Genomic DNA, 23,817 nt, shown 5'->3' on the forward strand with positions numbered 1-23,817 from the left:
CTCTTTCTCTTCTTTGTCTCTTACTCTCTGTTGTTGAATGTGGATTTATTGGAAATGTATTATTAGCCATAGTTCATTTCTAGGACAGTTGGTGTGACCTGATCCAGCACAGTGAAGCGTGTCAGCATCTCCCAGCTTTTTGCCAGAGTTTTGTATGCTTTGTGGCTTATTTTGTATGCAGTTTTGTATTTCACATATTTTTTTATTAGCAAGTGCAAATCCCATTTGCCTTTATTTTTGCGTGCGTGTTGACTGAAATGGGTCATTGTGCATCTAGCCTGAGGCATCAAGAATAGTGTTGTATTTTTTTTTTTTGGTTTCTTTTCCTCCTGTCAAGACGAGGGCTTATCACCTCATCGGATTTGAAGCGGTGGAATTTAAGTAAAGAAAAACTAGCACTGTGGAGGAGAACAAACGAACACAAACCATACTTAAACTGTTCAATTAGGAGAGTGTATTGTCATCTCCCTGTCAAGGTGTCATACGAGCTCCCTATTAAAGCGGCAAGGTTTTTGTCTCCTGAATCAGCAGTGGCTGTTAATCTCTGTCATTGCGATCTGAATTAGCATCAAGTGCACACATCACACAAAGTACCAGGAACAGTACAAACGGAAATGAATGGTGTTTTTTGGTTCCCTTTTCAATTCCTCCAGTATGTCATATTCAAGACCTGGATGTCTGCAAACTAAGTTTATAAATAGCCCTCTGATATTTCTCATGTAGGCCACAGTCACTCACCCACTGATGTGGGCCAGGGTATTGAATAAATAATGCTTTCTGAGGATTACCACTGCAGATGAATTTCCCCTGAATGCTTGTCGTGCGGCTTTAGCACAATGTGTGTGTGTGTATGTGTGTGTTTTTTTTTAATGTATGTGTGTGTCTATGTAAGTGTGACGTATGCAGTATCATGTCACCAAAGCTGTCGGGGGTCCTCACTTAAAGAAATGATATGGAGGATAGAAAAGGCTTATTTGGTTGCTCATTTTGACAGGTGGCTTTAATCTGATTGCCCCAGTATCAAATCACCTCATAACTGTGATAACAAAGCCAGATCACACTGGTTATAATACAGTGCTGCTGGCTTAATATGACTAGCTAGCCCATGCAGGATGTTAGCTGTTATGTGCATTAACCTATTGTACATGTGTGTGTGTGTGTGTGTGTGTGTGTGTGTGTGTGTGTGTGTGTGTGTGTGTGTGTGTGTGTGTGTGTGTGTGTGTGCATATGTGCATCTGCGTATGCCTACATATATGTGCATGCATGTGTGTGTTGATCCACTTAGGTTGATCAGCTGACGGTTCAGTATTGACGTGCAAAGGCAAACAGAGCTCAGCGGTGAGTGATGATGAGAATATGACAGTAAGTCACTAGGTGCAGCTCTAACTCATGAGTCCAATAGCTTTAATGGACATGTAAAGACCACCGTGGTGGAAACGGACGACTGACTCAGCTCTCCGTTGCTGCAGCCAACATGATAAAAGATCTCTGCTGGAGCCTTGCAGCTAAACGTCCACTACTGTCCCAGCTTTGTGTGGGGGGAAAAAATCAGGCCAATTTCCACAGTTTTCTGCTTGCAGACGATGCACCAAGTGATAGGATGCTAAATATTTGCATGCATGAGCATTGTGCGTGCTTGACTGCAAGGATGTATGCGTGTGTGTGTGTGTGTGTGTGTGTGTGTGTGTGTGTGTGTGTGTGTGTGTGTGTGTGTGTGTGTGTGTGTGTTCCCCCTTTGTGTCCTAGTCCAGACAGTGCAGGGAGAGAAAGCTGGATGTGGGATTTCAAAGATAATCTCTCTACCAGATGGCAAAACATCCCATATTCCTTTTGAGGTTCCCCACGTGATCCCCTGTAAGGGCTGAGCATGTGTGTGTGTGTGTGTGTGTGTGTGTGTGTGTGTGTGTGTGTGGATGGTGGGCGTATGCTCATTGCTCACACACAATTATTATTGGATCACGTGACACAAGCGCGTATGCTAATATCAGCCGTAACGTCACATTAATCCAGTGACCTGGTTAAGCCCCCAACTGAAGGAAGTGAGTGTGGGAGGCAGGGAGGGGGGAGCTGCCAGAGCCAGAGAGAAGAGAGAGGAGAGACAAAGCGCGCTCCCTCTCCCTCTCACTCAGTCTCACACACTCTTTCACCTCCTGAGCAGCAGAGTGGAGCGTAGCTGAGCAGAGCAGAATGGGAAGTGTTTTAAGACTATTAGAAGCAGAGAAAGGCACATAGGACCTGTGTGGGGCTGCTATACTCCCACACACACACACACACACACACACACACACACACACACACACTAACAGCACACACTTCTTTCCTCATACACACCCACGCGCAAAGCTCGCGTGACCCCCGGCTGCCAGGCTGGACGGGACACCGAGGACACCCACCTCACACTCTCACACACATGCTCGCACACCCACGGAGACACACACTCTGGAGCGTACTATGGTGGTCCAGGGAGCAGTGACACCCGGGAGAACCCGCCGGCTGATGCTTAAACTGCCGGTGGGGACTCTACGGAGGAACAGCGGAGAGAGGGTAAGACACAAGCTTCCCACAATTCCTCTTTCACACTTTCTCCCTCCTTCTCTGACTTTGTCTGTCCCTCCTGTTTGGAGACCTTGTCTTGCCATGCTCTGGGTGTGTAAGTGGGATTTCTTGGCTAATCCAGGAGAGGGTATTAGATTTGAATTGGTGGAAGGCAAGTTGAGAGCAAAGCTTTTAATCTCCACAGTGGACAATACTTCTCTGTGTTTCTCTTCCTGTCAGTCTGACTCTGTCAATCTCTCCAGAGCTCAGTCTGTCTCTGTCACTGCTAACGTATTCCACTGCAGTCCTCGGTTTTCAAGGTTACTGGGAAGTCTCACTGTGGGAGAGCTGTCTTTGAGTGCAGTTTGTTTGCCCGTTACTGTCAATGTAATTGAACTGCCTTGAGGCATGCGTTAGCTTCCTTTTATCAAGCGAAGCCACACGAAGGCTCGCCTTCAGCGTGATTTAAAGTGCTGGATCCTGCTGGATCCTGACACACTGGGAATCAGTTTGTCTGCCAGGGATCAGAGGCTTCAGTGTGTATGTGTTTGTGTAAATCTGCTGGGTGTGGACTGACGGCAATAGATAATAGTTTTCCAGCTGAGCTTAAGACGTGGAATGTGTGTTGCAAAGTTAACCTTTATGTCAGTTGTAAGGACAGGCTGAAACCTGTGAGGTGATTCACCATTTTTTGCTCTTCGACAAAGTTGTTTGCACCACGAGAAAGCTGCATGTGTGTGAATATAGAAAGCAGTGCTCAAGTTTGCAGCTGTTAGTGTCTTTGTGTGCGTGATTCCCCGCTGCATTCCTTCTGTGATGCACGTCAGCGCTCTTTCATGTTGTAAATACACCTGGTATTAAGTGAATCACATTTAAGCAGAGCGTGTGTACAGGTGATGAGCGAGCTGGGCTCACGGCTCATCCAATCTGCTTTCCCAAAAATCGTGAGGTGCTTATAGGATCATATAGAATTGAATTTCTTCCCCCTTTTAAAAAATTGAAGTCTGCCTACTTGATGTAATGTGGCTTTAGTTTCATTAGCATGCCTCTCATGTGACTTGCTGGTCTCTTTGTAGTTCTCTCTTTGATTTAGTGTGTACGCAGAGAGGAAGGATACAGTTATACACACAAGCACACACACACTGTGCCCATGCTATCATAAATTACACGGCATGGCTTCTATACATTGGATGGAAACAGCTTTCATGTTAATAAGCCCCGACATACATACAGTAACTGTTATAACCTTCACATCACCTCACACAGAAACACATAAAACCCAACCTGGTTCATTTGCTTCTGTAGAAAAGTTGCACTGAAGTAAGCAACTTGAGAGGTGAATATAAGTTAGAATTTGTTGTGATGCTTTCAGGTTTGTCATTATTCAAAGAGTTCAGGTTGTGTGTCATTAATTCTGTGGTGGCTGGAAAACTGATTAACTTTGATCTAACTGGCCGGCTGTCGCAATTCTGCTTGATTGGAGGAAACTGAATATTCACTGTCCTTTTTCAGAGAAGTAATTGCTAATGGTTGATTGGCTGGTGCCATGTGCACATACACACAGTCCTTCAAATCACCTTAATTAATGTGGAAAAGCATTCTCTCACACAGGAATGGAGGGAGGTCTCTCTCTCTCTTTCTCTCTCTCTCTCTCTCTCTCTCTCTCTCTCTCTCTCTCTCTCTCTCTCTCTCTCTCTCTCTCCCTGTCCTGATTGCACTCCTTTTCTCTGCATCCCATTCTTCTTGCAGCCAGCTGTGTGCAGACGGACCGAAAGGGGATTACTTGTTGTGATTTACATACGCTCACTCACATTATTGTACTGTAGTGCGGGAAGAATGACTGAATAGATGGATGTGCATCGGCTTGCTGTGTAGAGCAGTAAATGTGTCAGACCTTCAAAATCCAACAAACCAAACGGGCAGAAAAATGTTCAATAAATCAACAAAGACTATTTTATAAGAGAATTTAAATCATCAGACTGTCTGGCTGATACCTCTCCTCTGTGATGCAGGCGAACAAAGCTTAGTAATCGACCGGCCTCTACTCTTGAGCCTCTATAAAGGTTGACTGTCTCTTGGGTTATGACTTTACTTGCCTGTGTCCTCGATGAGCCACGAAAATACTTTCACTTCTAAACACAGCTGCAGCTTTGTCCTGCTCTGACTTGTCATGTTAGATAACTCATTGCGTTATCATCCAATCTCCGCCTTATGCAACTGCATAGAGCAGTAACAGCATACAGTAACAGCGTACAGACAAAATATTGATGAAATCTGTATCTATAGGCAGCAGACTGAGACTGACTGTGATGTTGTAGTGGAAATGTTTAGTGCTGCAAGCTTTAGTTCCAGCTAAAAGTGTTTTTGTAGCTCAATTTTTCATATCCCTCGGTATTTCCAGTGAACATGCAGAGGTTTGTGGGTGCACTGGCTAAACACTTCACTCTTGTAAAACCATTAGCATTAGTGAACTTGTTTGAAAGATATTTTCAAAATGGGTCCTCCGAATTGATTTTCACCTTCCAGATTGCAGAGTGAAAAAGACGGGCCACTTTCTCATCTGTGCCCTGTCACTCATCTAATGCAGATGAATTGCTTCACGTCCGTGTCAGTTGTTCCTGATGGATGTGGGTTTCTATCACAGTTAATTGTGTAATATTTACAAGGAGAACATAGACTATCTTTGTTCACAGACAACAGCTGTGGCACATCTGAACAAAACAAGACCCGTTTACTCCAGAACAACAGGAGAGGAGGCAAACTTTATTGCTCCCTTCTTCTCTATGAATCACTTCTTTTCTATACCTCATTCTCTCCTTCTACTCCTCGTCATTGTGGATCAAAATCCTGTCTTCACATCTAAACTTCTCATGCTTTTTTCCCTCTCATTCCCTCCTTTTTCTTGCACTTGCATAGTGCATAAATAGTAAAAGTGGCAACACATGAAGAAATGTATCAGCATGGGCAAAATGGGATAGAAGGATTTATGGATTATCCCAGCAAAACACTAGGTGTTTACAGTATAATATGATGACGATAAATTGCATAGTTGGTGTTGACAGTTTAAAACAGCTTTTCTTTTTGTGGATGTTTACTGTTTAGATTACCTTGGTGAGCAGCCTGAATTAGGATTATCCTCCGCCTTTGTTATCCTGATATCATGTTAAGCTGCTCAACTCCTTTCTGTGAAATTTAGAACAAAAACAAAAAACAAACAAAACAGATAGGGCACGAGAAAGAGCGAGAAATGCATGTGTGTTTGTGTGTGTGTGTGTGTGTGTGTGTGTGTGTGTGTGTGTGGGGGGGGGGGGGGGGGGGGGACATTTCAGATTTGAGGAGGCTGAATCGCTCTCCAAGGAAACATGTTGTTGTCAGGGGCACCGCAGGGGAGCGAGGGTTTAAAGGTGGGAGGGGTGGATCACTGTCTGAGAAGACACACACACATATATAAAGACTTAGACACATGCGCATGTTCAAAACACACATTCATGAGTGGAACAGGAACGCAAAAGCACAAAAGCAAGACTTTAAATTTGCCACTACGGGTAGCAGCCAGGCATGTGGTGAGGCAGGAATACTGATCGATCCTCGTTACCTTTAAACATCTCCTCTGCACCAATCACAGAGAAGGTCAGCTCTGGACTCTGGCATTCTGTGGGTCAGGTTGACACTCTGCTTGTTTCTCATCAGACTGATCTAATTGTCCCGACATTAGAGTCAGGATTCATTTAAGGAGCTGCAAAGTTGATGTGGACACCAAAGGATCAACGTTCAAAATGAGTTCCTGTTCAGTTTCCTTTTATCATCCCCCATTTAGCACATATCAGTTCTGAGCTTTGGGTTTTTGACCCCCACAGCTGTGCTCTGCCCTCACTACAGTATTGATTCCCGGGTTATCAATCTGCCCCCAGGACTGTAGGTGAGAGAGCTGTGGTCAGTCAGTCCAATTAAAGAGACAAAGAAAAGGGGAAAGAGGGGAAGAAAGAAAGATGTGGGAATAGCTGGAGCTAAATACTCCTGAAGGCCCCTCTTGCACCACACCCTGTTTGGCATGAAAGGGGACCCCCCTTTTCTCCCCAAGGCAGCTCACAAGGAAGAATGTTTTTGAGCACGGGAGGAAAGGGGGAGCACAAGGGAGACTCCCACCCTCCTCTCCACCCTGCCTCTTTCATCACTCTCTGCTATGATTTTTTTTTTTTCTGTCTTTTATTCCCCGTCCAAAATCAACCCCCAGACCTATAGACATACAGCACAGCTGCGTACAAGTTCAAAGTAAATCTGAACACGATCAAACAATGAAGAGATGATCGCCTATTGACTGTGAGTGAAGGCTGAAGGCAGTGAGCTGTTTCTCTGTGGAGACAGTTTGCTAGCAGGGTAGCTATGGTGAGAGTGGACGCCTCTGTCCTCTGCCAAAGCATCCCCAGTGGATGGATAGATGGGATGTTTTCATCCTCTGCCACCTTCATGCAGAGCTCAGAATGATTTCTTCATTATCTCTGCTTTAGTGTTCTCAGAAATGACCATGTGGAATCCTTTAAAGAGAGAAAGAGAGAGACAGAGACAGAACAGAGAAAAGGGGAAAAAAAGAATTGAGTGTGGGTTGATGGGAAGAAGTCTGTTGGGTTCCATCTTCCCCCAAAACAGGATGTGGAGACCCCAAAATGTTCCTTAAATATCCCAGCACAATCTGTTCCCTTTGTTAGAGAGATAACACGACTCAATGAGAACGGGGGCACTGTCTGTGACTCACTCACATGAAGGGGTTTATTCATAGTGTGTGTGTGTGTGTGTGTGTGTGTGTGTGTGTGTGTGTGTGTGTGTGTGTGTGTGTGTGTGTGTGTGTGTGTGTGTGTGTGTGTGTGTGTGTGTGTGTGTGTATATGCGGTATACGTTTGCGTGTGAATCCTGCTGTGACAGAATAAGAGGAATGGAAAAGAGTGAGTTGGGGGAGAAAAAGAAAGAATGTTGTAAAATAATAAATAGAAAAAATAAAAAAAATTGTAAAGACTTTCTTGAAGATGTGTGTGTGTGTGTGTGTGTGTGTGTGTGTGTGTGTGTGTGTGTGTGTGTGTGTGTATGAGTGAGAGAGGTGCAGTCTTTTGTTTCCCCGTGGGTGTACTGCAGTAACGTAGTATTTCTCATTAATATTTATCTGCCAGGCAAAGTAGAGAGAGTGATTAGTTTGAGAGTGTGTGCATGTGTGCGTGTGTGAGTGTTTTCCTGAGTGTACACTCCTTTGTGCATGTGTGTATAAAGTATTACAGCATATAACACATGAACTAGGTCAACTTCTATACTTAAGAGACTAACAAGTCCTGATACTTCAAAGGTTTTGTGTCATCGTGGGGGCTTCTCATTGCACGCGTGCGCACAGTAAACAGTATTTTTAATTATTCCATGCACACATATGAAAACACATGCACATTCTCACACACATAGACATAAAGAAGCTCCCTGCTTTCTTCCCCCCTCTCGAGCCGCGTTTTGTTATTGATTTTCCTGCTTGCACCTCTAATACAATCACATTAAAGTAGACTGATCAGAATTGAATTTCAGACTGGGTCTATGCCACTTATAATCTCCGTCACTGTGATGGTGGTGTGTGTGTGTGTGTGTGGGTGGTTGTGTCGCAAATGAGCCCATAAGAAAATGAGGCCTGCCGAAGCCAGATGCCAGGTCTATTGTCAGAAGAACAACAACTTTTCCTGTGTATGCACTTCCTCCTGTCTTGTATACAACTGTTTTTGTGAATTTGTTGGCCATAGTGCCTCTGTTGAGATTGGTCTTGTGAATTTATAGTGTCTGTGACCCATTTCCCTCAACTGCTCACTCTCTCTCTCTCTCTCTCTCTCTCTCTCTCTCTCTCTCTCTTTCTCTCTCTCTCTGACTTCCCTGCACTCTAATATAACATGCCTGAGTGGAGATCAGAGAGCAGGAGGAAGATTGAGAGATAGAGAGAGATATGAGGGAGAGATGAAAGAGGGGGAGAGAGAGAGAGAGATGGAGGCAGGAGAAAGTTAGAGCGTGGAAGAGAATGCAGAGAGCAGCAGATGGAGCAGAGGAAGTTTACTTCTTTTCCTGTACAGGTTTGAAGTTTATTTGTCATTAAAATGTGGATGAATGCAATTTGGCTGTCAATTCCTGTCCATCACTCGGCAGATAGTGTCTTCTTCTCTCTGTCTTGTTACCATGGTAACAGCCGGCCAGCTGACACTCTGGTGCTGACTGTTTACATCACAGGGCCTGTGTGACCTTTCCCAGGATTCAGCGGGACACTGCACACACATAGAATCATGGGAACAGTGCACTGTCATACCTAACCTCCCGCCTCCCTCCCTACCACAACAAATATTTACACCCCTCATAAATTACAGTGGCGGAGATGTGAACGTGATTCATTTTGGAAAATTCACACTATAGGAATGCTACACATTCCTCATGGGTTTCTCAAGACACCACTGAGAAAGCAATGGGAGGCCCTAAGATCGAGAGAAGGGAAACTGGTGCTGTGGAACAAGGGATCTTGGAGCAAGTGGTTGGTGAAATGAAGTACATTTTAAGAGATGCAAGCTTATTGCATTATCGGGGTAAGGGTTAGGATTAGGATTTTTGTGCAATTCATTCAATTAGCCATCTGTGGAAAATACAGAGCCAAACTGGAAGTGGCAGGAAAAATACAATTGTTTATATTTACTTTGTGTACTATATTTGATTAATGCCACGGCAGTAACTTACTCATGTTCATGTGGCATTCAGTAACAAACACATGGTATAAGCACCATGGAACAATTTGTATGCACAGACACGCCAGAGCAGCAGTAGAGGAGTGACCTCTTGTATCAATAAACCCCTCCATGAATCAAAGTGGGCTACGAAAGACCATTTAATCCACCTACAGTCAGATTGGGTTTGGTAGGATGGCAGAGAATTACTGTACAGCACAGAGCTATTGGATTTTCTATTGATCAAGGCTTTCTGAGGAAAGTGGAAAAAAGTGATTCAGTTTGGCTGTGCAAAACCATCGGATATTTGAGCTTTTTTTCTTTTTCAATGTCTAGACTGACATATAAGAAATCCCCAGTGACCTAGAAGATCAAGAAATGGCTGCTGGAACTAGAAAAAAATAGGTGCTTGTGTTCGATATGACACACAACACAGAGAACATTGATCATGTAAGCTGTATTGTTTCAGCAGTGCTGTTAAGCCAAGAGTTTATCACAGACTGGCAAGGACGCACACACAGATTGTAGGCTTGGCACAGGTCGTATGAGGGGGATGTATTGCCTCCATGTGGCCATTGTTGCAAATAAAAGATGTGTTTCAAAGTGGATTTCTATCTCAGATAAAACAAGTTGGATGTAATCAATCATATTTACATGCTTGCATGCGAGGATAATGTGTGGCGTTCGTAGAGAGCAGCAGATAAGTTGCATTGTCTTGGATTTTTTGGAGGACAGGCCAGGTCCGGATACTCCAGCTCCAGGAGAGGAAAAAATATCTCCTTTTTTAAAAACATTCTGGCTACAATCCCAGTGCTGTTATAAAGTAGCATACCAAATATCAGGATTTGAATATGACCATGTGATTGGCTGTGTTTTCTTTAAGCCTGAAGGTGTCCAGTCTGACCAGGTGTGTGAGACTCTTTGAAAAGTGAGACAGTGAGAGAGTGAGAGAGAGAGGGATGTCTTCTCTTCTCTCCGACACTGGACTGGCTGCTCTCCATGTGAGCTGCAGTATGAGAGTGCGTATCACTTTAAAAAACAACTACCATTCAGGGAGACTAAGAGACCAGCTGCATTTCCTTAGTGGGAATGTTTGTGTTTGTGGCGTACAGACCAACGGACAGAGTTTTCTTTGCGTCAGTGAGAAGGAAAGACAGGGGGAAGAAAGAAAGAGTCAGCGGGGACCACTAGCTGTGGGACCGGGACAGAAGGACCAGCAGGGTTTGACCTTGAGCAGACATCGGACCGCTGAATCCCAGAGAGACTGAGAGGACAGAGAAAAGCAGAGGCAGGAGAGGAGACTATCCTGCCAGATTTACCTCTAGAGATGACCCACTTATTATCTAATGGAGCTTAGTGGTATCAGGAGGACAATAAAGGCTAATTCCTTCTAATTGCCATTGGCAATTTGTGGATTTCACCTGTAATGGCTCACCTGTGCAAATAAAGTCTAATGTGATACCTGTGGATATCTCATTGATATCAAAATCATACTGCTGTACTGTACGTACCTCTGGAGTTGTGGCTCTCATCATAGAGCGCTTGTAGTCAGGGACGTAATGGAGGCGGTCTTGATGGGCCTAGACGAGGCGGTCTGTACTCGGCAGGGTCTGCTGTGGACTCTCACCTCAACAGCCCTCCGACGTCTTCGTGTGCATGCCAGGAACCTTCCTGCACCCATGCATCTCTTATACACACACAGGTGTGTTTCAAGGCCACTCTACCAGGTAGGCTGCTCCTCACTTACACAACAAACAAAAAAACAGAAACTAGATGTGCATGTGTTCATAGCATTTCAACAGACACCCTTGAAATGAGAATTTATTGCAAATTGAATTTACATTTGCGACCACCTATTGTCTTCAAGCTTTGTGGAGACACATGTTCATTGTAGGAAACAGTTATAAATTAATGATTCCAGGCTTGGGATCGAAGGTGAGCGGCACGGAGTGAACAGATGATGTACTGTAGGCCAGGTATGTCCTTCAGGCGACAGACCGGGGCCAGAGACAGGGGCAGGGTTAAACATGACTGATTTGTTTCTTTAGGCTTGGAGGACAGAACTGGGTTACATGTAGTGGCAGTGTTCCTGCCAGTGAAATGGGACGCATGTTGACATAGTTTTGTAACACAGGTGCATGTGGAGAGTTGTCCTGCCAAGTTCAGAAAACACTGTTGTGTTTTACGCTGTTGTCCTTGTGTACAGTGTTCTTTTGAAGTAGTTGTTCTCAGGATGCAGACTCTTAACAGGAAGTTGTGTTGCTAGGGTCACTATAAAGGAGCCGGTAACTAAGCTGCTAAGCTGGTAAGTGTTTCTATGGATATGTGACAGGGGGATGCTTGCACACAAAACACACACACTGACACTGTTTTATAGGCTGTCTGGTCGGTCACCATGCCTCCATTGCCTCATACGTTTAATCTAACTCTGGTGACGCATTAAATGTGTCTATGTGCCTCAAAAGAACAGTTTCACAGGAGAATTAATTATTTTAATCGATTTATCAAAATGAACTGTGTCTTTTGGGCCTTGTGTTTGTCTAGATGTGATTCAGCAAAACGGTTGATCAGTATTCTCTTCACCGTGTCTGAATCGGTGCTCAGGCCTTTCATGGAGCCATTAGTATTCTCCGGGCGTCTCACCTGCCCTGTATGCAGCTGGCACTACCAGGACAAACCCAACAGTCTCACAGAGACAGACTCAACTCATTGGGCCTCTTGCTACATACCAAAAAGCACACACTGTACTGCATAGCACAAAATCATCCTACAGCATCAGTGGAGTAACTTAAATAACACACACACACACATCATGTGCCTTTTCCTGTCCTTTTGCTCTGATTCCTTTATTCTCAAGAGGGGAATAAACTGGATTGTTATTCTAACTTTTGTCTTCAGATGTGTTTTCATGTGGCTCCCAAGTTTTAGCATCCTGAGGGAGGGCAACACAATCAGAGGAAACTGAAATAACATACCAGATCTCGCTAAGACAAACCCATCCTTAACACCCCCTCCTGGATTAGAGACACACAAACATCTGGAAGAGGCCACTCTAAAACACATTTTAAACAGAGGTGTTTTAACACTTTCTCAGACATCCTCTGGATTAGTTACAAACAACATCTCCCTCTTGGTTGACGAAGTGGTACCGTCCAAGGTGGAGCTGTTAATAGTGGAGTGAGTTGCAAAAGCAGGGAAGGAGGGTTCAGTGTGTCAGGCTGCAGGACGGGGATATCCCTGGCTCACTGCACTGCCTCTTTGCCCGGCTTCCTCTATTATTGTTAATGAGAAACTCAGCCTCACACAACTGGCAGACACACAAAGGAGAGAGACAGAGAGAGAGAGGACTTAACAGTGTCTTTATTTTATGTTATCAACCTGTTCTCACTTAATCCTTTTCCACCTTCTTCTCTCATCCTGAAATAAAAATACATTTCTACTCCAGTGCTCTGACCTAAAACTGTTTTCTTATCTATCTTTTTCCTCTCTGGCACTATTATTGCTCTTTTTTTTCCTACTTAAATTACTTCTTCATTTCTTATTTAACTCTCTGTGCTCTCTTTTCAACTCTTACTGGAGAAGACATCCATCACCAGCAGTCATACATACTCAATCAGGACACCGGCCCAGATATTTTACCAGTGTTTGACACGTACGCTGAGGTGATCATTTAGCGCTCTGTGTGTTACGTGGAGCAGCACCCTGCGTGATTGAGCTGTGGCGTAACCAGCAGTATAGCAACATTTCACTGTTGTTTGCTCACACAGACACGTATTCCTCTCGTGAGAGAACGCAGCGGCGTGTTCACACTTTCATACATCACACTGAGTAATATTGACTCAACAGCCTCCAGTCACACATTCTCTTGTGGTATGACCCTTTAAACAGGTTAGTACTGTCAGGCGTGTGAGGGCAGTGCTGTGTTAGACAGTGTCTCTGGGTAATTGTTGCATTGTGTCATTTCTAAAGTTGCTTTCCCGTCGCATTGATTTCATGTTTTCGCCTTTAATTTTGTATTCTTTTCTGCCAGCTCCCCTTCTTATCACCCGACCCCATCCCAAAGGCAGGATATCCTGCATGGGGAAGAAGCAGGGACTATAGTAAACACAGGTGCATGGACTTCCCCTGAGTTGCAAGAATTCCTTATTTACCTGTAATCATCACAGTGCTGCAACAGAACTACAAGCCATCGTTTTGTTCCTAAGAATGTGAAGTGACATCTTGTTAAGCAAAACTCATCCTGAGTGTGTTCAACATCCTCGTATCCTAGATAGACCCAGTTTATTTCCTGTTATTGTGCTTGCTAAAATCAGTTGCTGTCAGGAAGCTGGTTCTGCTCAGTGTCAAATAAACTTACATCCAAGCTGTTTCCTAGCAACGCAATTCCACTGAAAAGTTTTATACATATTTAAAATGTTGCATTATGTCACATTTGTCATACATATTCATTAGACCTCATTGCTCTGTTAGCTTGTAGGCTCTATTGCATCATATTTAGGAATGAAACCCAGGCCAGTTTACTCCCACTAAGCTCATCTGGTCCTGCTTCCTGTGAGAGTAGCTCTGTCACTGACTATATTCCTTTCCCACTGATGAGTCCCAGTCCATTATGATACAAAGCAGAGACAGAGCAGCACAGATCTAAAATAACCAAGCTACAAAATCTGTCTAGGAGCTGGATCACTTGTGTCCATTCTGTTACATCTTTTGTTTGTGGTCTGATAAGCTGTGGGCGCTCAGTCAAACCGTGGTGTTTTCAAGCAAGTGGTTTCCTTGGAAGAGCGGTCCACAATGAGTGCCAGCAGCTCCCCAGAATCAGGACATGACTGTACTCAGTTCAGGTTGCTAAGTCTCTCTGCTCTCATGTTCAATATACTGTACCTTCCATTTGTTCTCATATTCCACTGAAGCAGATGTCGATAACTAGACTCATGACAGGCAGGCAAATATCCAGAATGGGAAATCTCTGTGTCCTCGCTAATTCCCGGCCTTATTCCTTTTTTCCTTGTTTTCCAGCCAAGACATTATTGGATGGAGGTTGAAGTTGAACTAGTGACTCCCTACTGAAGAATCCTGATCACTATTCCTGTCTGGCAGCCATCTTTGTACTCATTGCCAAAGTCAGGATCTGTATGTGAGAAAATATTTTCCCAGAACCGACAGAGAGACGTTTGGTGACGGGAGGGGTTGAGGGCCAGAATGGACATTGTCTTGAAATTTTTCCACAGCTTTGTTTATTTATTTATTTAGTTTTTGCAATTTTTAAATTTGTTTGCAACTAGCCTGGAGGCATGTTTGTGTTTGATAGCTCTGCGTAGACACACACTCACATACACACAAATACCCCTCTGTAGATTCTGTTGGTGGTTGAAGCCGTTTACAGTGTCTCTCTGGGGATCCAGTCTTATTTGCATAGTTGGTCTGGAAAACATTTCCACTGCTCCATTCCCAGGTTTATAAAATACCAAGTGTGTGAGTGTAAATGTGTGTGAAAGAGAAAAGGGAAGAGGGGGCCAGGCTTGTTGATGTTTGAATTTAAGAAAAAGGTTCCTGTGGAGATTCATCAACAGTTCAGTAATGGGAAACATAAACTATGATAAAAATTGTATCAGTCGTTCATATTTTCTTTGATATTGATGTGTTTGAGGAGTCTCTTAGTGATTTGTAGACTTGTTACATGTTAAACATTTAAAACACGACACCTCCCTCATGTGCCATGTTATTTAGTTAATGTGCACCGTAAGCTTCTTAGCCAAGCTGGAATCTAATTTCTCTGGTAATGTGTGAATATGGCACACTGCTTGATTGGACGACCACTCGCTTGATTAATTACGATTGCATGCTCACACGCGTACCACACAGTCTTCCCAAAGGACTACTCGGATTCCCTGACTTAAGGCATATAATTGAATAAAATCAGGATGGTATTCCTGCTTTGGCATTTCGCAAAGCTACAAGGGAAATCACATGACACGCAAAAATATTTACGATGTAAGACTTACTGACAGTGTTTTTGATTCTATTTAAAAAGATTGCCAGATATGAACACTTTCCCAGATATCAGTTGCCATGTTGGAGACTATTCAGATGTTAAACATGATTGCGATATCTTGCTGGTGATTTATCGGGCAATGGTTGAGCGGCCTACTTGAGACATCTGGCTGGTATCCCTCTAAATCCTGTAAGTGTGTCTGAGTCGTGGCCAGAGTCACAACTGAGTGGCCAGAGCGGACTCGATGTATAAGGTTTTTGGAGGTGGTCCTCCTGTATTGAGTGAAGTGATAGGTTTAACTGTGGCATTAGTGATGGAGATGTAAGGGCTTATGATGTTTTAAGTTCAGAGGTTAGGGCCTGAGTATAGAATGGTAATCCCGAAGGATTACTAGGGGAATCTGGTGAATATCTGAGGAAATCCCTCTCAGGGACTCCCAGATCCTCATGTTTGTATAGATATTATATCCTCTAGCAGTGTGTCCACATATTTACCGAACAGAGTTTGGAGTTGTCTGTGTTAACTTTCAGATGTGAGTCACAAAATGTAATTTCTTTGAATCACAACTTCACAGTTGACAACAAGAGCCTCCCCTCCACTATCACAACTGACCACAGTATGTTTCCCTATAGAAACACTTAGGTATCAGTCACATTAATGCTGAATGAGAGTGAGAAATATGATGCATGCGTGTTGATTTCCCATGGTTCTTTGGGGAGGCATGGTCACCCACTTTACAGTGTTTAATACGTTATATCAGTCATCATTTTCAGATTTAAAGCTGGAGGACTCCATTTTGGCTCTCGTTATTTTTTACATCCTTTGATACTGCAAATGTCTTCCAACTCTGTCTGTCTCTCTCAAGTATGTACACCTACAGGCTTAATTATGCATATGTAAATTGGACACACACGTAATGTGCGCATGCTCACATAGGCCCTGCAACTCTATGTTGCCTGGATTTGTGTGTGTGTGTGTGTGTGTGTGTGTGTGTGTGTGTGTGTGTGTGTGTGTGTGTGTGTGTGTGTGTGTGTGTGTGTGTGTGTGTATGAATTTCAAGGTAAGGACCATAACACACAGAACAAGCTTTTGACAAATTCGACCACTAAAGCTAAAATATGAGTTCTCATTTGTCACCGTGCTACATGATTGATCAGGTGTTTTTATTTATTGAGCAAAAGCTTTCCACCTCCTACCTTCAGATTCTGGCTCCCACTGAGGCCAAATGGCCAAATGGAAGACATTCAATACCTCTACAATGACGGGATTCCCTTTGGACAAGAGGAATTGCACACACACACACACACACACACACACATAGACCACACACTTGCCAAAGGGCTCTCCCTGCAGATGAGCTGGGTCATTTTTCATTACCGTGGCTCAGAAGAATCAAGTGTGTAGTAATGGAGCACAGTCACATCGAGCCAAAGCAATGGAGGGATAAATCCCGACTGCAGAGCACAGTGGAGGCCGGCCAGACAGGCTGCAGGACAGAGCCTGTGGAGGGACATATAGCTCCTTTTCACTCCTCTACCTGACAGTAGAATACATCAGACTTCATCCTGGGGGAAGATGAGAGAAAGGTCTGAGGCTGCAGCGTGTTCACACCGTCTGCTCTTATCTCTCCACAGCTTCTGTTTCCTTTATTATGTTGCCTCTATTTGTCTGCCTGCCTCATCTCCACTGTATTCCCATTTTCTGTCCTACCTGTCTGCTTTACCCTTTTCAGACTCCTCCTCTGTGAATCCCTTGCCTCGTTCTCTTCACTGCTGAAGTGTGTGTTTGTGTCTCTCTTCTATACACCTGTCCCTATCCTGTTCTTGCACATGAACCCTCTTACGTCACCTGAGGAGGAGCGGGGGGATGTTTTGGGGGGGTGGAGTAAAGGGTAAGGGGGGTCTGTCTTTGTCAAATTGGGAGTATAAGTTGACTCTAGCAAAGGACTCCCTTGTCTTTGCCATCCAGGGATCACAATACTCGTCAACCAGACTGAATGTCTTTGTGAGGGAGACATTCATTGCATGCCTTTTTACTACAGGTTTATACCCCTGGGTCATACCTTTGCCTGTTACAGTCTCTTAGCATTCACTTACAGGGCCTCCTCCTCTTAGTGCCCTACATTTCTGGCAGAGTGTGTGTGGCAGAGACGGCTAGATCTCCCGGAAAGTTGCCATGACAACTTTTGTTTGCATCTTTTGGTTGGAGAGCACGGGGGAGTGAGGCTGTTCAAACGTGTGTGTGTGTGTGTGTGTGTGTGTGTGTGTGTGTGTGTGTGTGTGTGTGTGTGTGCTTGACAGTGCTGGTTGTGTCCATGCCTCTCAGCTTAAGAGGTAAGTGCTTTTAAAACCTTAGAGTTATTATGTGGATGGAAGCTCACCGAGCTCCCGTAAAGCCGGTTCCTTGAATGATGTTGTTCTGTGGCTGTCTCCGTAATTAGCCTGGAGGGTCTTTGTACCCCATGATGGACACCCCCCCCCCCCCCCACACACACACACACACACACACACACACACACGCACACAAGGGCAAAATTAGCAAAGAAGAGAGAGGATTTGGGCGCTTTTAACCCAAAACCCCCTTTCTCCTTTCCCCTGCTGTTCTGGTCTCATGGTACATGTTTAATAGGATGGTGGAATACATTAGGACTGTGACACAGATACACACACACACACACACACACACACACACACACACACACGAACACATCGGAGTTTGCAGATAGGACTGTTTAATATTCAGCCTGCTAAATGATTAGAGTGTTTGGTATTCTATCCAGTCACAGGACAGGGGATGGAGGCCACTGAAGTTCAACTACTCTGCAGTACACAGTGCCCTTGAGTTAAGGCCACAAGCAGTGTGTGTGTGTGTGTGTGTGTGTGTGTGTGTGTGTGTGTGTGTGTGTGTGCGTGTGTGTGTGTGTGTGTGTGTGTGTGTGTGTGTGTGTTTATTTTTTAATGAGAGACCAAAAGAGACACAGAAGAAGCAGTAGGCAGATAAAGAGAGGTCAAGGATGAAGATTCATCAATCAACAAGGTTCAATTGGTTTACAGGCACTAAAAGAGAGCAGACACTCATACACATGTGCGCGCACACACACACACACACACACACACACACACACACACACACACTGTAAACCTGGATACAATTAGCTCTGCAAAACCAAATACCCCGTTCTACGTCACATTGTCTCTCTGCATGTATCGCCAGGAGTATCAGTGAACGCAGGGTCACTCAGGTCTACAGTGATTTCTCACTGTGTAAATTATAGATGAAGAGAGGAGGTATATAGGTAAAAGATCCTTCCCATGTGAATGGCACACACACACACACACACACACACACACACACACAAACACACACAAACACACTGACAACCTCAATCCTTGCAGATCAACCCCCATGATCACTAAGACTGTGTTTCATTGAGATAAAAGACATGACATCACTCGTACCTATTTGTCCTGAACCTCTCTGCTCCTCTTGTTTCGGCTGTCGGCGCTCTGGCTCCCCCTCTGGCTCCTAACGTTTTGTTCTCTGGCCTTCCTCAGAGGCTACTTCAGTTACTGAATCATCTCATATCCATTTCATCCTAAACACAGAGTAGATGTATGGCCACGTTTTCAGAGGCACAGACATACACACAGGCAACCATAATGGCTTTATCAACCAACTACTCCCATTGGACTGGAATTTAAGGAATGTCCAACCCGTGTCAGTAAAGGACAAAGACTGAAAGAGAGGGAATCATGAGCCGTTGAAGAAAGGCAGCTTGTCCTTCCTTTGGAAAATAGGCAAAGTGGAATAATCCGTTTTGACTATTTTGAATGCAGCTCATCCCCATAAAAAACATGTAAAGAAGACATGAGTGAGCATCAAGTGCAAACACATTCAAAGTGTTGGCAGCATGCAAAAAGTGGCCAGTGGTGACTTGCTCTCGAACCGACACAATGTGGCGCAGCGTCATCACACTGTGCCCATGAAAGGCTGTTATTTGCTTGGATGTTGTCAAGGGAGACATTTGCTGTGGTTCTGTTTTAGAGCTTTCTGTATTATATATAACTTCTGGCTATATGTGAGTGCATGTGTGCACACATGTACATCTATTTGAGCCAGTTTTGTTTTGGCATTAGCGAAACAGAAATATGCATTATGGATCGAGAGCGGGAGAGAAAGGAGACAAGTGAGCAAAGAGGAGGGATGTGAGCATTAAACCAGTGACCTAGCAGAGTAGTAGGGTCCAATAGCAGTCTATTAAATCGATAGGTTAATAGTTGGCAGCATAAAAAGAGATTACATTTACAGCACAAGATGATACTATATCACTCTATGTTATAGTAATGATAGAGTTGTGCTGGCTATTCCAAAAAAGCCTTATTTTAAGATCCGACAATGTGATCAGTGGGAACTCTGAATATGTGAAAACAAGAATTTCTGACCATCAGGAATTTATCAAGAACAAGCCGAGGTTGTTAGCGTTTTGACTACAAGACATATTCAAATTTGGGGTATCAATAGAAAATAGGAGCTCTCTGGCTTCCTGTGTTATCTTCACCCCTTTCATTGTTTTTCTCTAACACACAACAGAGTCATTATGTCTCTGTTGCAAAGTGCAAACCATTGGCTCACAATTTGGATATTATTTTGCATATTATTTTGAGAACATCCAGTTAATATATGATTGCTGCTACTGCTGTTGCATACCCATTTATATTTATATCTGTAGCAAACTATAGATGTGTAATGCATGTGTAAGAAGTCTGTTGTACATCTGGGACTTTTCAGCATGAGCCAAGAGACAGTTCCTGACTCTTTGTAGTTCATTGAGGATCGAGAGGGATGCAGGGGACAGCGACGTAGAACCAAGGCAGAGATGGACTTTGTGTGGATTCAGCACAAGTGAAGTTTGGATCACATAGAAACTACTATAAAGCACCATTTCTGATGTCTTCATTGTGCCTACTGAAACACCTTTAAGCGTTGTTCCCATAAAAAGTGCCAATGGGGTGTTTAGAGAAAGTTGTGATTCTTTGTAAAAAAGAATGTGGGGAAACGTGTCCTGAACAAATGAGAGAGATTTTTGGGTAAAGTCTGGGAATGGTGCTTTGTAGTAAAACAGGAACGAAGCAGAGTTGGCTACAGAAATATCTCCAGTTTGTTTGAAGTGCCAGTGTGTTTCTGATTTTAAAAACGCCCTAACTGGAACCACATTTCAGTCCCAAAGTCACTCACAGGCAGGGAGGGTGGAGCTCACAGACACACACATATACACACTTGAACAAACAAAACAGATCTCTCTCGGTCAGTCGTTTCTCTAGACATTCCTGGCTGCCTTTCCGTGACCCTCCCTGCTCCGTCTCACTTTGCTACATGAAGCACTGGATGGAGAAGATGGATTTGGCCTCACTATTATTTTTCCATCAGGTTTTCAATAATCTAAATCATTCAACTAAAACTGTAGAATACAGTGTTGTGTTTTGCTGAATCTTGAGTTGTAACCTAATCTGCACCACATGCAGATACTGTTACATTAAAACTGACAACGAGTCATGAAAGCCTATTCAGCTCCAATGATCTCAGCGTCATAAATCACCTTAGGACTGGTTGTGTCAGACCACGCTTGCTCTCAAAGTGACGTGTTTAAGAGTGTGTATTTTTTTAGTCTCCATGAATATGAGAGAGATGCAGACAAAGACAGACAGAGCAAGACACACAGGGAGAGCATGGAGTGTGTGTGTGTGTGTGTGTGTGTGTGTGTGTGTGTGTGTGTGTGTGTGTGTCAGTCTTAACTGCCTACCGCAGCGTCCCACAGTCAGGGTTAAAGAGATTCTCCATATTGCTTCAATTAACCGCTCAGCACTGTTTATATCACATTCCACCAATATAGGTTACCTTTTCCAGCACAGACCATCAACCCTGTACCCCTGCTCGACCCTAAAACCTGACTCTAATACCCACCCGCCTGTTAAACCCACCTCACCCCTCCAGATCTTTCCCCTTTGGAGCCCTACTCCATAGAAATACACCAGATCAGCACCTCATTACGACCACACCTCTGCCCAGAATAGAAGTCCACTGGCTCCATAACAAGGCTCTGTCAGGGCCCAGATATGTCACACCTATAAGTGGTTCTCACCTTGTGCTTCTCGGAAACACGCTCTGTGGGTCATTGAAAGGTGACCATTGGGAAGTTTAAGGGGCAAGACCATCGGACAGAGGCTCACGAAATCACAGCTGATTGTTATTGTTCCTTCCTGCCTTGCTTCCTTCCTTCTACTCGCTGGATTTTTCTGTGAATCTGTCTCCCTCTTGTTCAGCTTCTCTGGAGCTCCTGGCATCTATCACAAACAGGAACAATCATTCATAAGCTTGTGTAGTTTAAGTGTTAAGGATCCTTCTACTGCAATTTTTTTTTTTTCTTCTTCAGTCTTTGTCAGTTTTACCCCATACCCCCACTGTCCCCTTCTCTCTCCCTCCCTTGCATTGGTCAAACAACAGGGCCCTTGTGATAGCCAACTGAGGAAGTTACCAATAAAGGGAGATATGTATTTGACCGGAGAAAGCGAAAGAGGGACGGGTGCATGTATCAAAGCCAAGGAAAGAATCATCTGGAGATGTTTAAGTTGGACAGGCTAGTTTCCGGTATCTGGAGCAGGCCAAAAATATCCAGAAACAGAAAAATCTAGCAGGGAGGGGAAAGGATACACCTCCCTGTTTCTCATGTGACCTTCTACATTCGGCAAAGTAAGCTGAATTGTGGGCCTGTATAAACTATGGTAGCAACAAAACTGTTCAAGCCAAGCACATTAAATGTTTTTGCATATTTCAATTACGGTGCAACTACAGCTTGGTTATGGCGGCTCAGCAAAACTGTATTTATGAACGAAATCTGACAAGTTAAGCTAACGTTGTCTTTAGACAACAAATGGCAGAGTATCCCTGATGCTGACGGTGAAGCGGAAGATGTGTGCATGCTGTACATGTGCTACATGTGGACTCACACTGTTTTTATATTGTGGGGATTACCACTACTGTTGTATGTTGTAACACAATAATAGAAAGCAGACTAGCCTATGCTTGCAGAGTCATTCTGTATTGACAGTCGGTATAGGCCTAGCCCTGCCTTCACAGCACACATTAGTATCTATTTATGGTACCAAAAACTGGATTGATGTTAACAACTTGCTGGTTTCAACGGCTGCTGCTCCAGCTGTGTAAGGTGAACACAGGAGCCCAATTTAGGTCACACAAAAAAAAAGTCAGTCCAACGGCTGCAGTGGACTTAATGCCAGAAATCATTCAAGCAACCCAAACCTGAGAGCAAGAGGATCTGTGTTTTAAAAGTGCAGACAGGAAGTGACAAGCTACAGAGAGAGAGGGAGAGAGAGCAAGAGACAGAAAGACCAGACCAGGGATGTAGCAGAAACATTTAACCATTTCAGGCCTATGGAAATCTATCAAAATACACATGGCTTGGCATATAAATGTATAGCCAATGTAACAAGACATATGAGGAAAGGGTCTTTCAAGGGGCACTCTTTCGCCCTCACAAAGCCTGCATTTGTGAAGGTACAGCTGGTTTAATAAAGTAGGGAGACTGTGATCACTGCTCATTGTTATGTATCAGCAGTGGATCGCTTGTTTTAAAGGCAGACTATTGGCGTGCTCTGCAGACACAGATGTCTGTTTGGGTTTGTAAGCGCGCACACACACACACACACACACACACACACACACACACACACACACACACGGAGAGAGAGGGAGAGAGAGGGAGAGAGAGGTCTGCAGTTTCTCATGGCTGTGAGCTGCTGCAGAAAATTTCTCCTCCTCTCCTCCTCTCCTCCTCTCCCCGCCCCCACATCTTGCCTCCATTATTTCCCGTGTTTTCGAAGCAACTCCGATGACAGCGAGAAACATAGAGCTGGCAAGTGAAGGCAGGCTGGGATACCTTTAGCCATTTCTTCCGGTCCTCCCCCCTCGGTTGCTGACCGTTGGTACGGTCTCCTGCTATCCGCACGTTCACACACATACACACACACACACACACACACACCGTTTGTGCACGGTGCCGGTAGCGAAACGAGAGGGGGTGTTGGTCGACCGGGACTAGCCCCGTGAGAAGCTCCCTGCTTTTCGGAAGGAGGGAGAGAAGCCAGCCTTGCAAAAACGCTTCGCGGTCGCCGTTCATTAGCGCCGAGTTATCTGCAGCTTGAATGGCGAAGACGTGAGATGTAACGTGTCTGAGGCGTCTGCAGGATACGAGATACAGTGAGCTGCGTCGGTTGTAACTAACGTTAACTAATGGTCACCAACATGGATGCTGATGTGCCTCCTCCCCTAGGCCGGCAGGGGAAAAGCGTGTTTTTTGACGATTTTCTGGCAGTAACAAGACTCGTTTCTTTCTGGGATTAATTATTTGTATTTTTTTTTTTGTCTCTCCCTCTTGGAGCCGGTTTTGTGTGGGAGCCTCACAGAGAGCGTTTGTTTGCAAGGTAACTAACTAATGACAACGTTATCGCCAGCACTGACCAAAGCATCACTTGCAACTGTCTGTGTGTG

At 44.3% G+C, this 23,817-nt stretch overlaps 1 protein-coding gene across 1 annotated transcript in view; it reads left to right on the forward strand.

Moving 5' to 3' along the window:
• Positions 1–1,145: 1,145 nt before the first annotated feature.
• Positions 1,146–23,817, forward strand: part of frmd4a (FERM domain containing 4A) — a 57,395-nt gene continuing 34,723 nt past the window's right edge. Inside the window, 1 exon segment of the mRNA XM_068723495.1 lies at positions 1,146–2,544. Coding sequence (XP_068579596.1) covers positions 2,452–2,544 — 93 coding nt within the window. The 5' untranslated portion in view covers positions 1,146–2,451.

The sequence above is a fragment of the Cebidichthys violaceus genome, unplaced genomic scaffold (assembly GCF_023349555.1).
Source record: "Cebidichthys violaceus isolate CVI_PGR_0920_01 unplaced genomic scaffold, fCebVio1.0.p SCAF_3, whole genome shotgun sequence".
Taxonomy (NCBI): Eukaryota; Metazoa; Chordata; class Actinopteri; order Perciformes; family Stichaeidae; genus Cebidichthys; species Cebidichthys violaceus.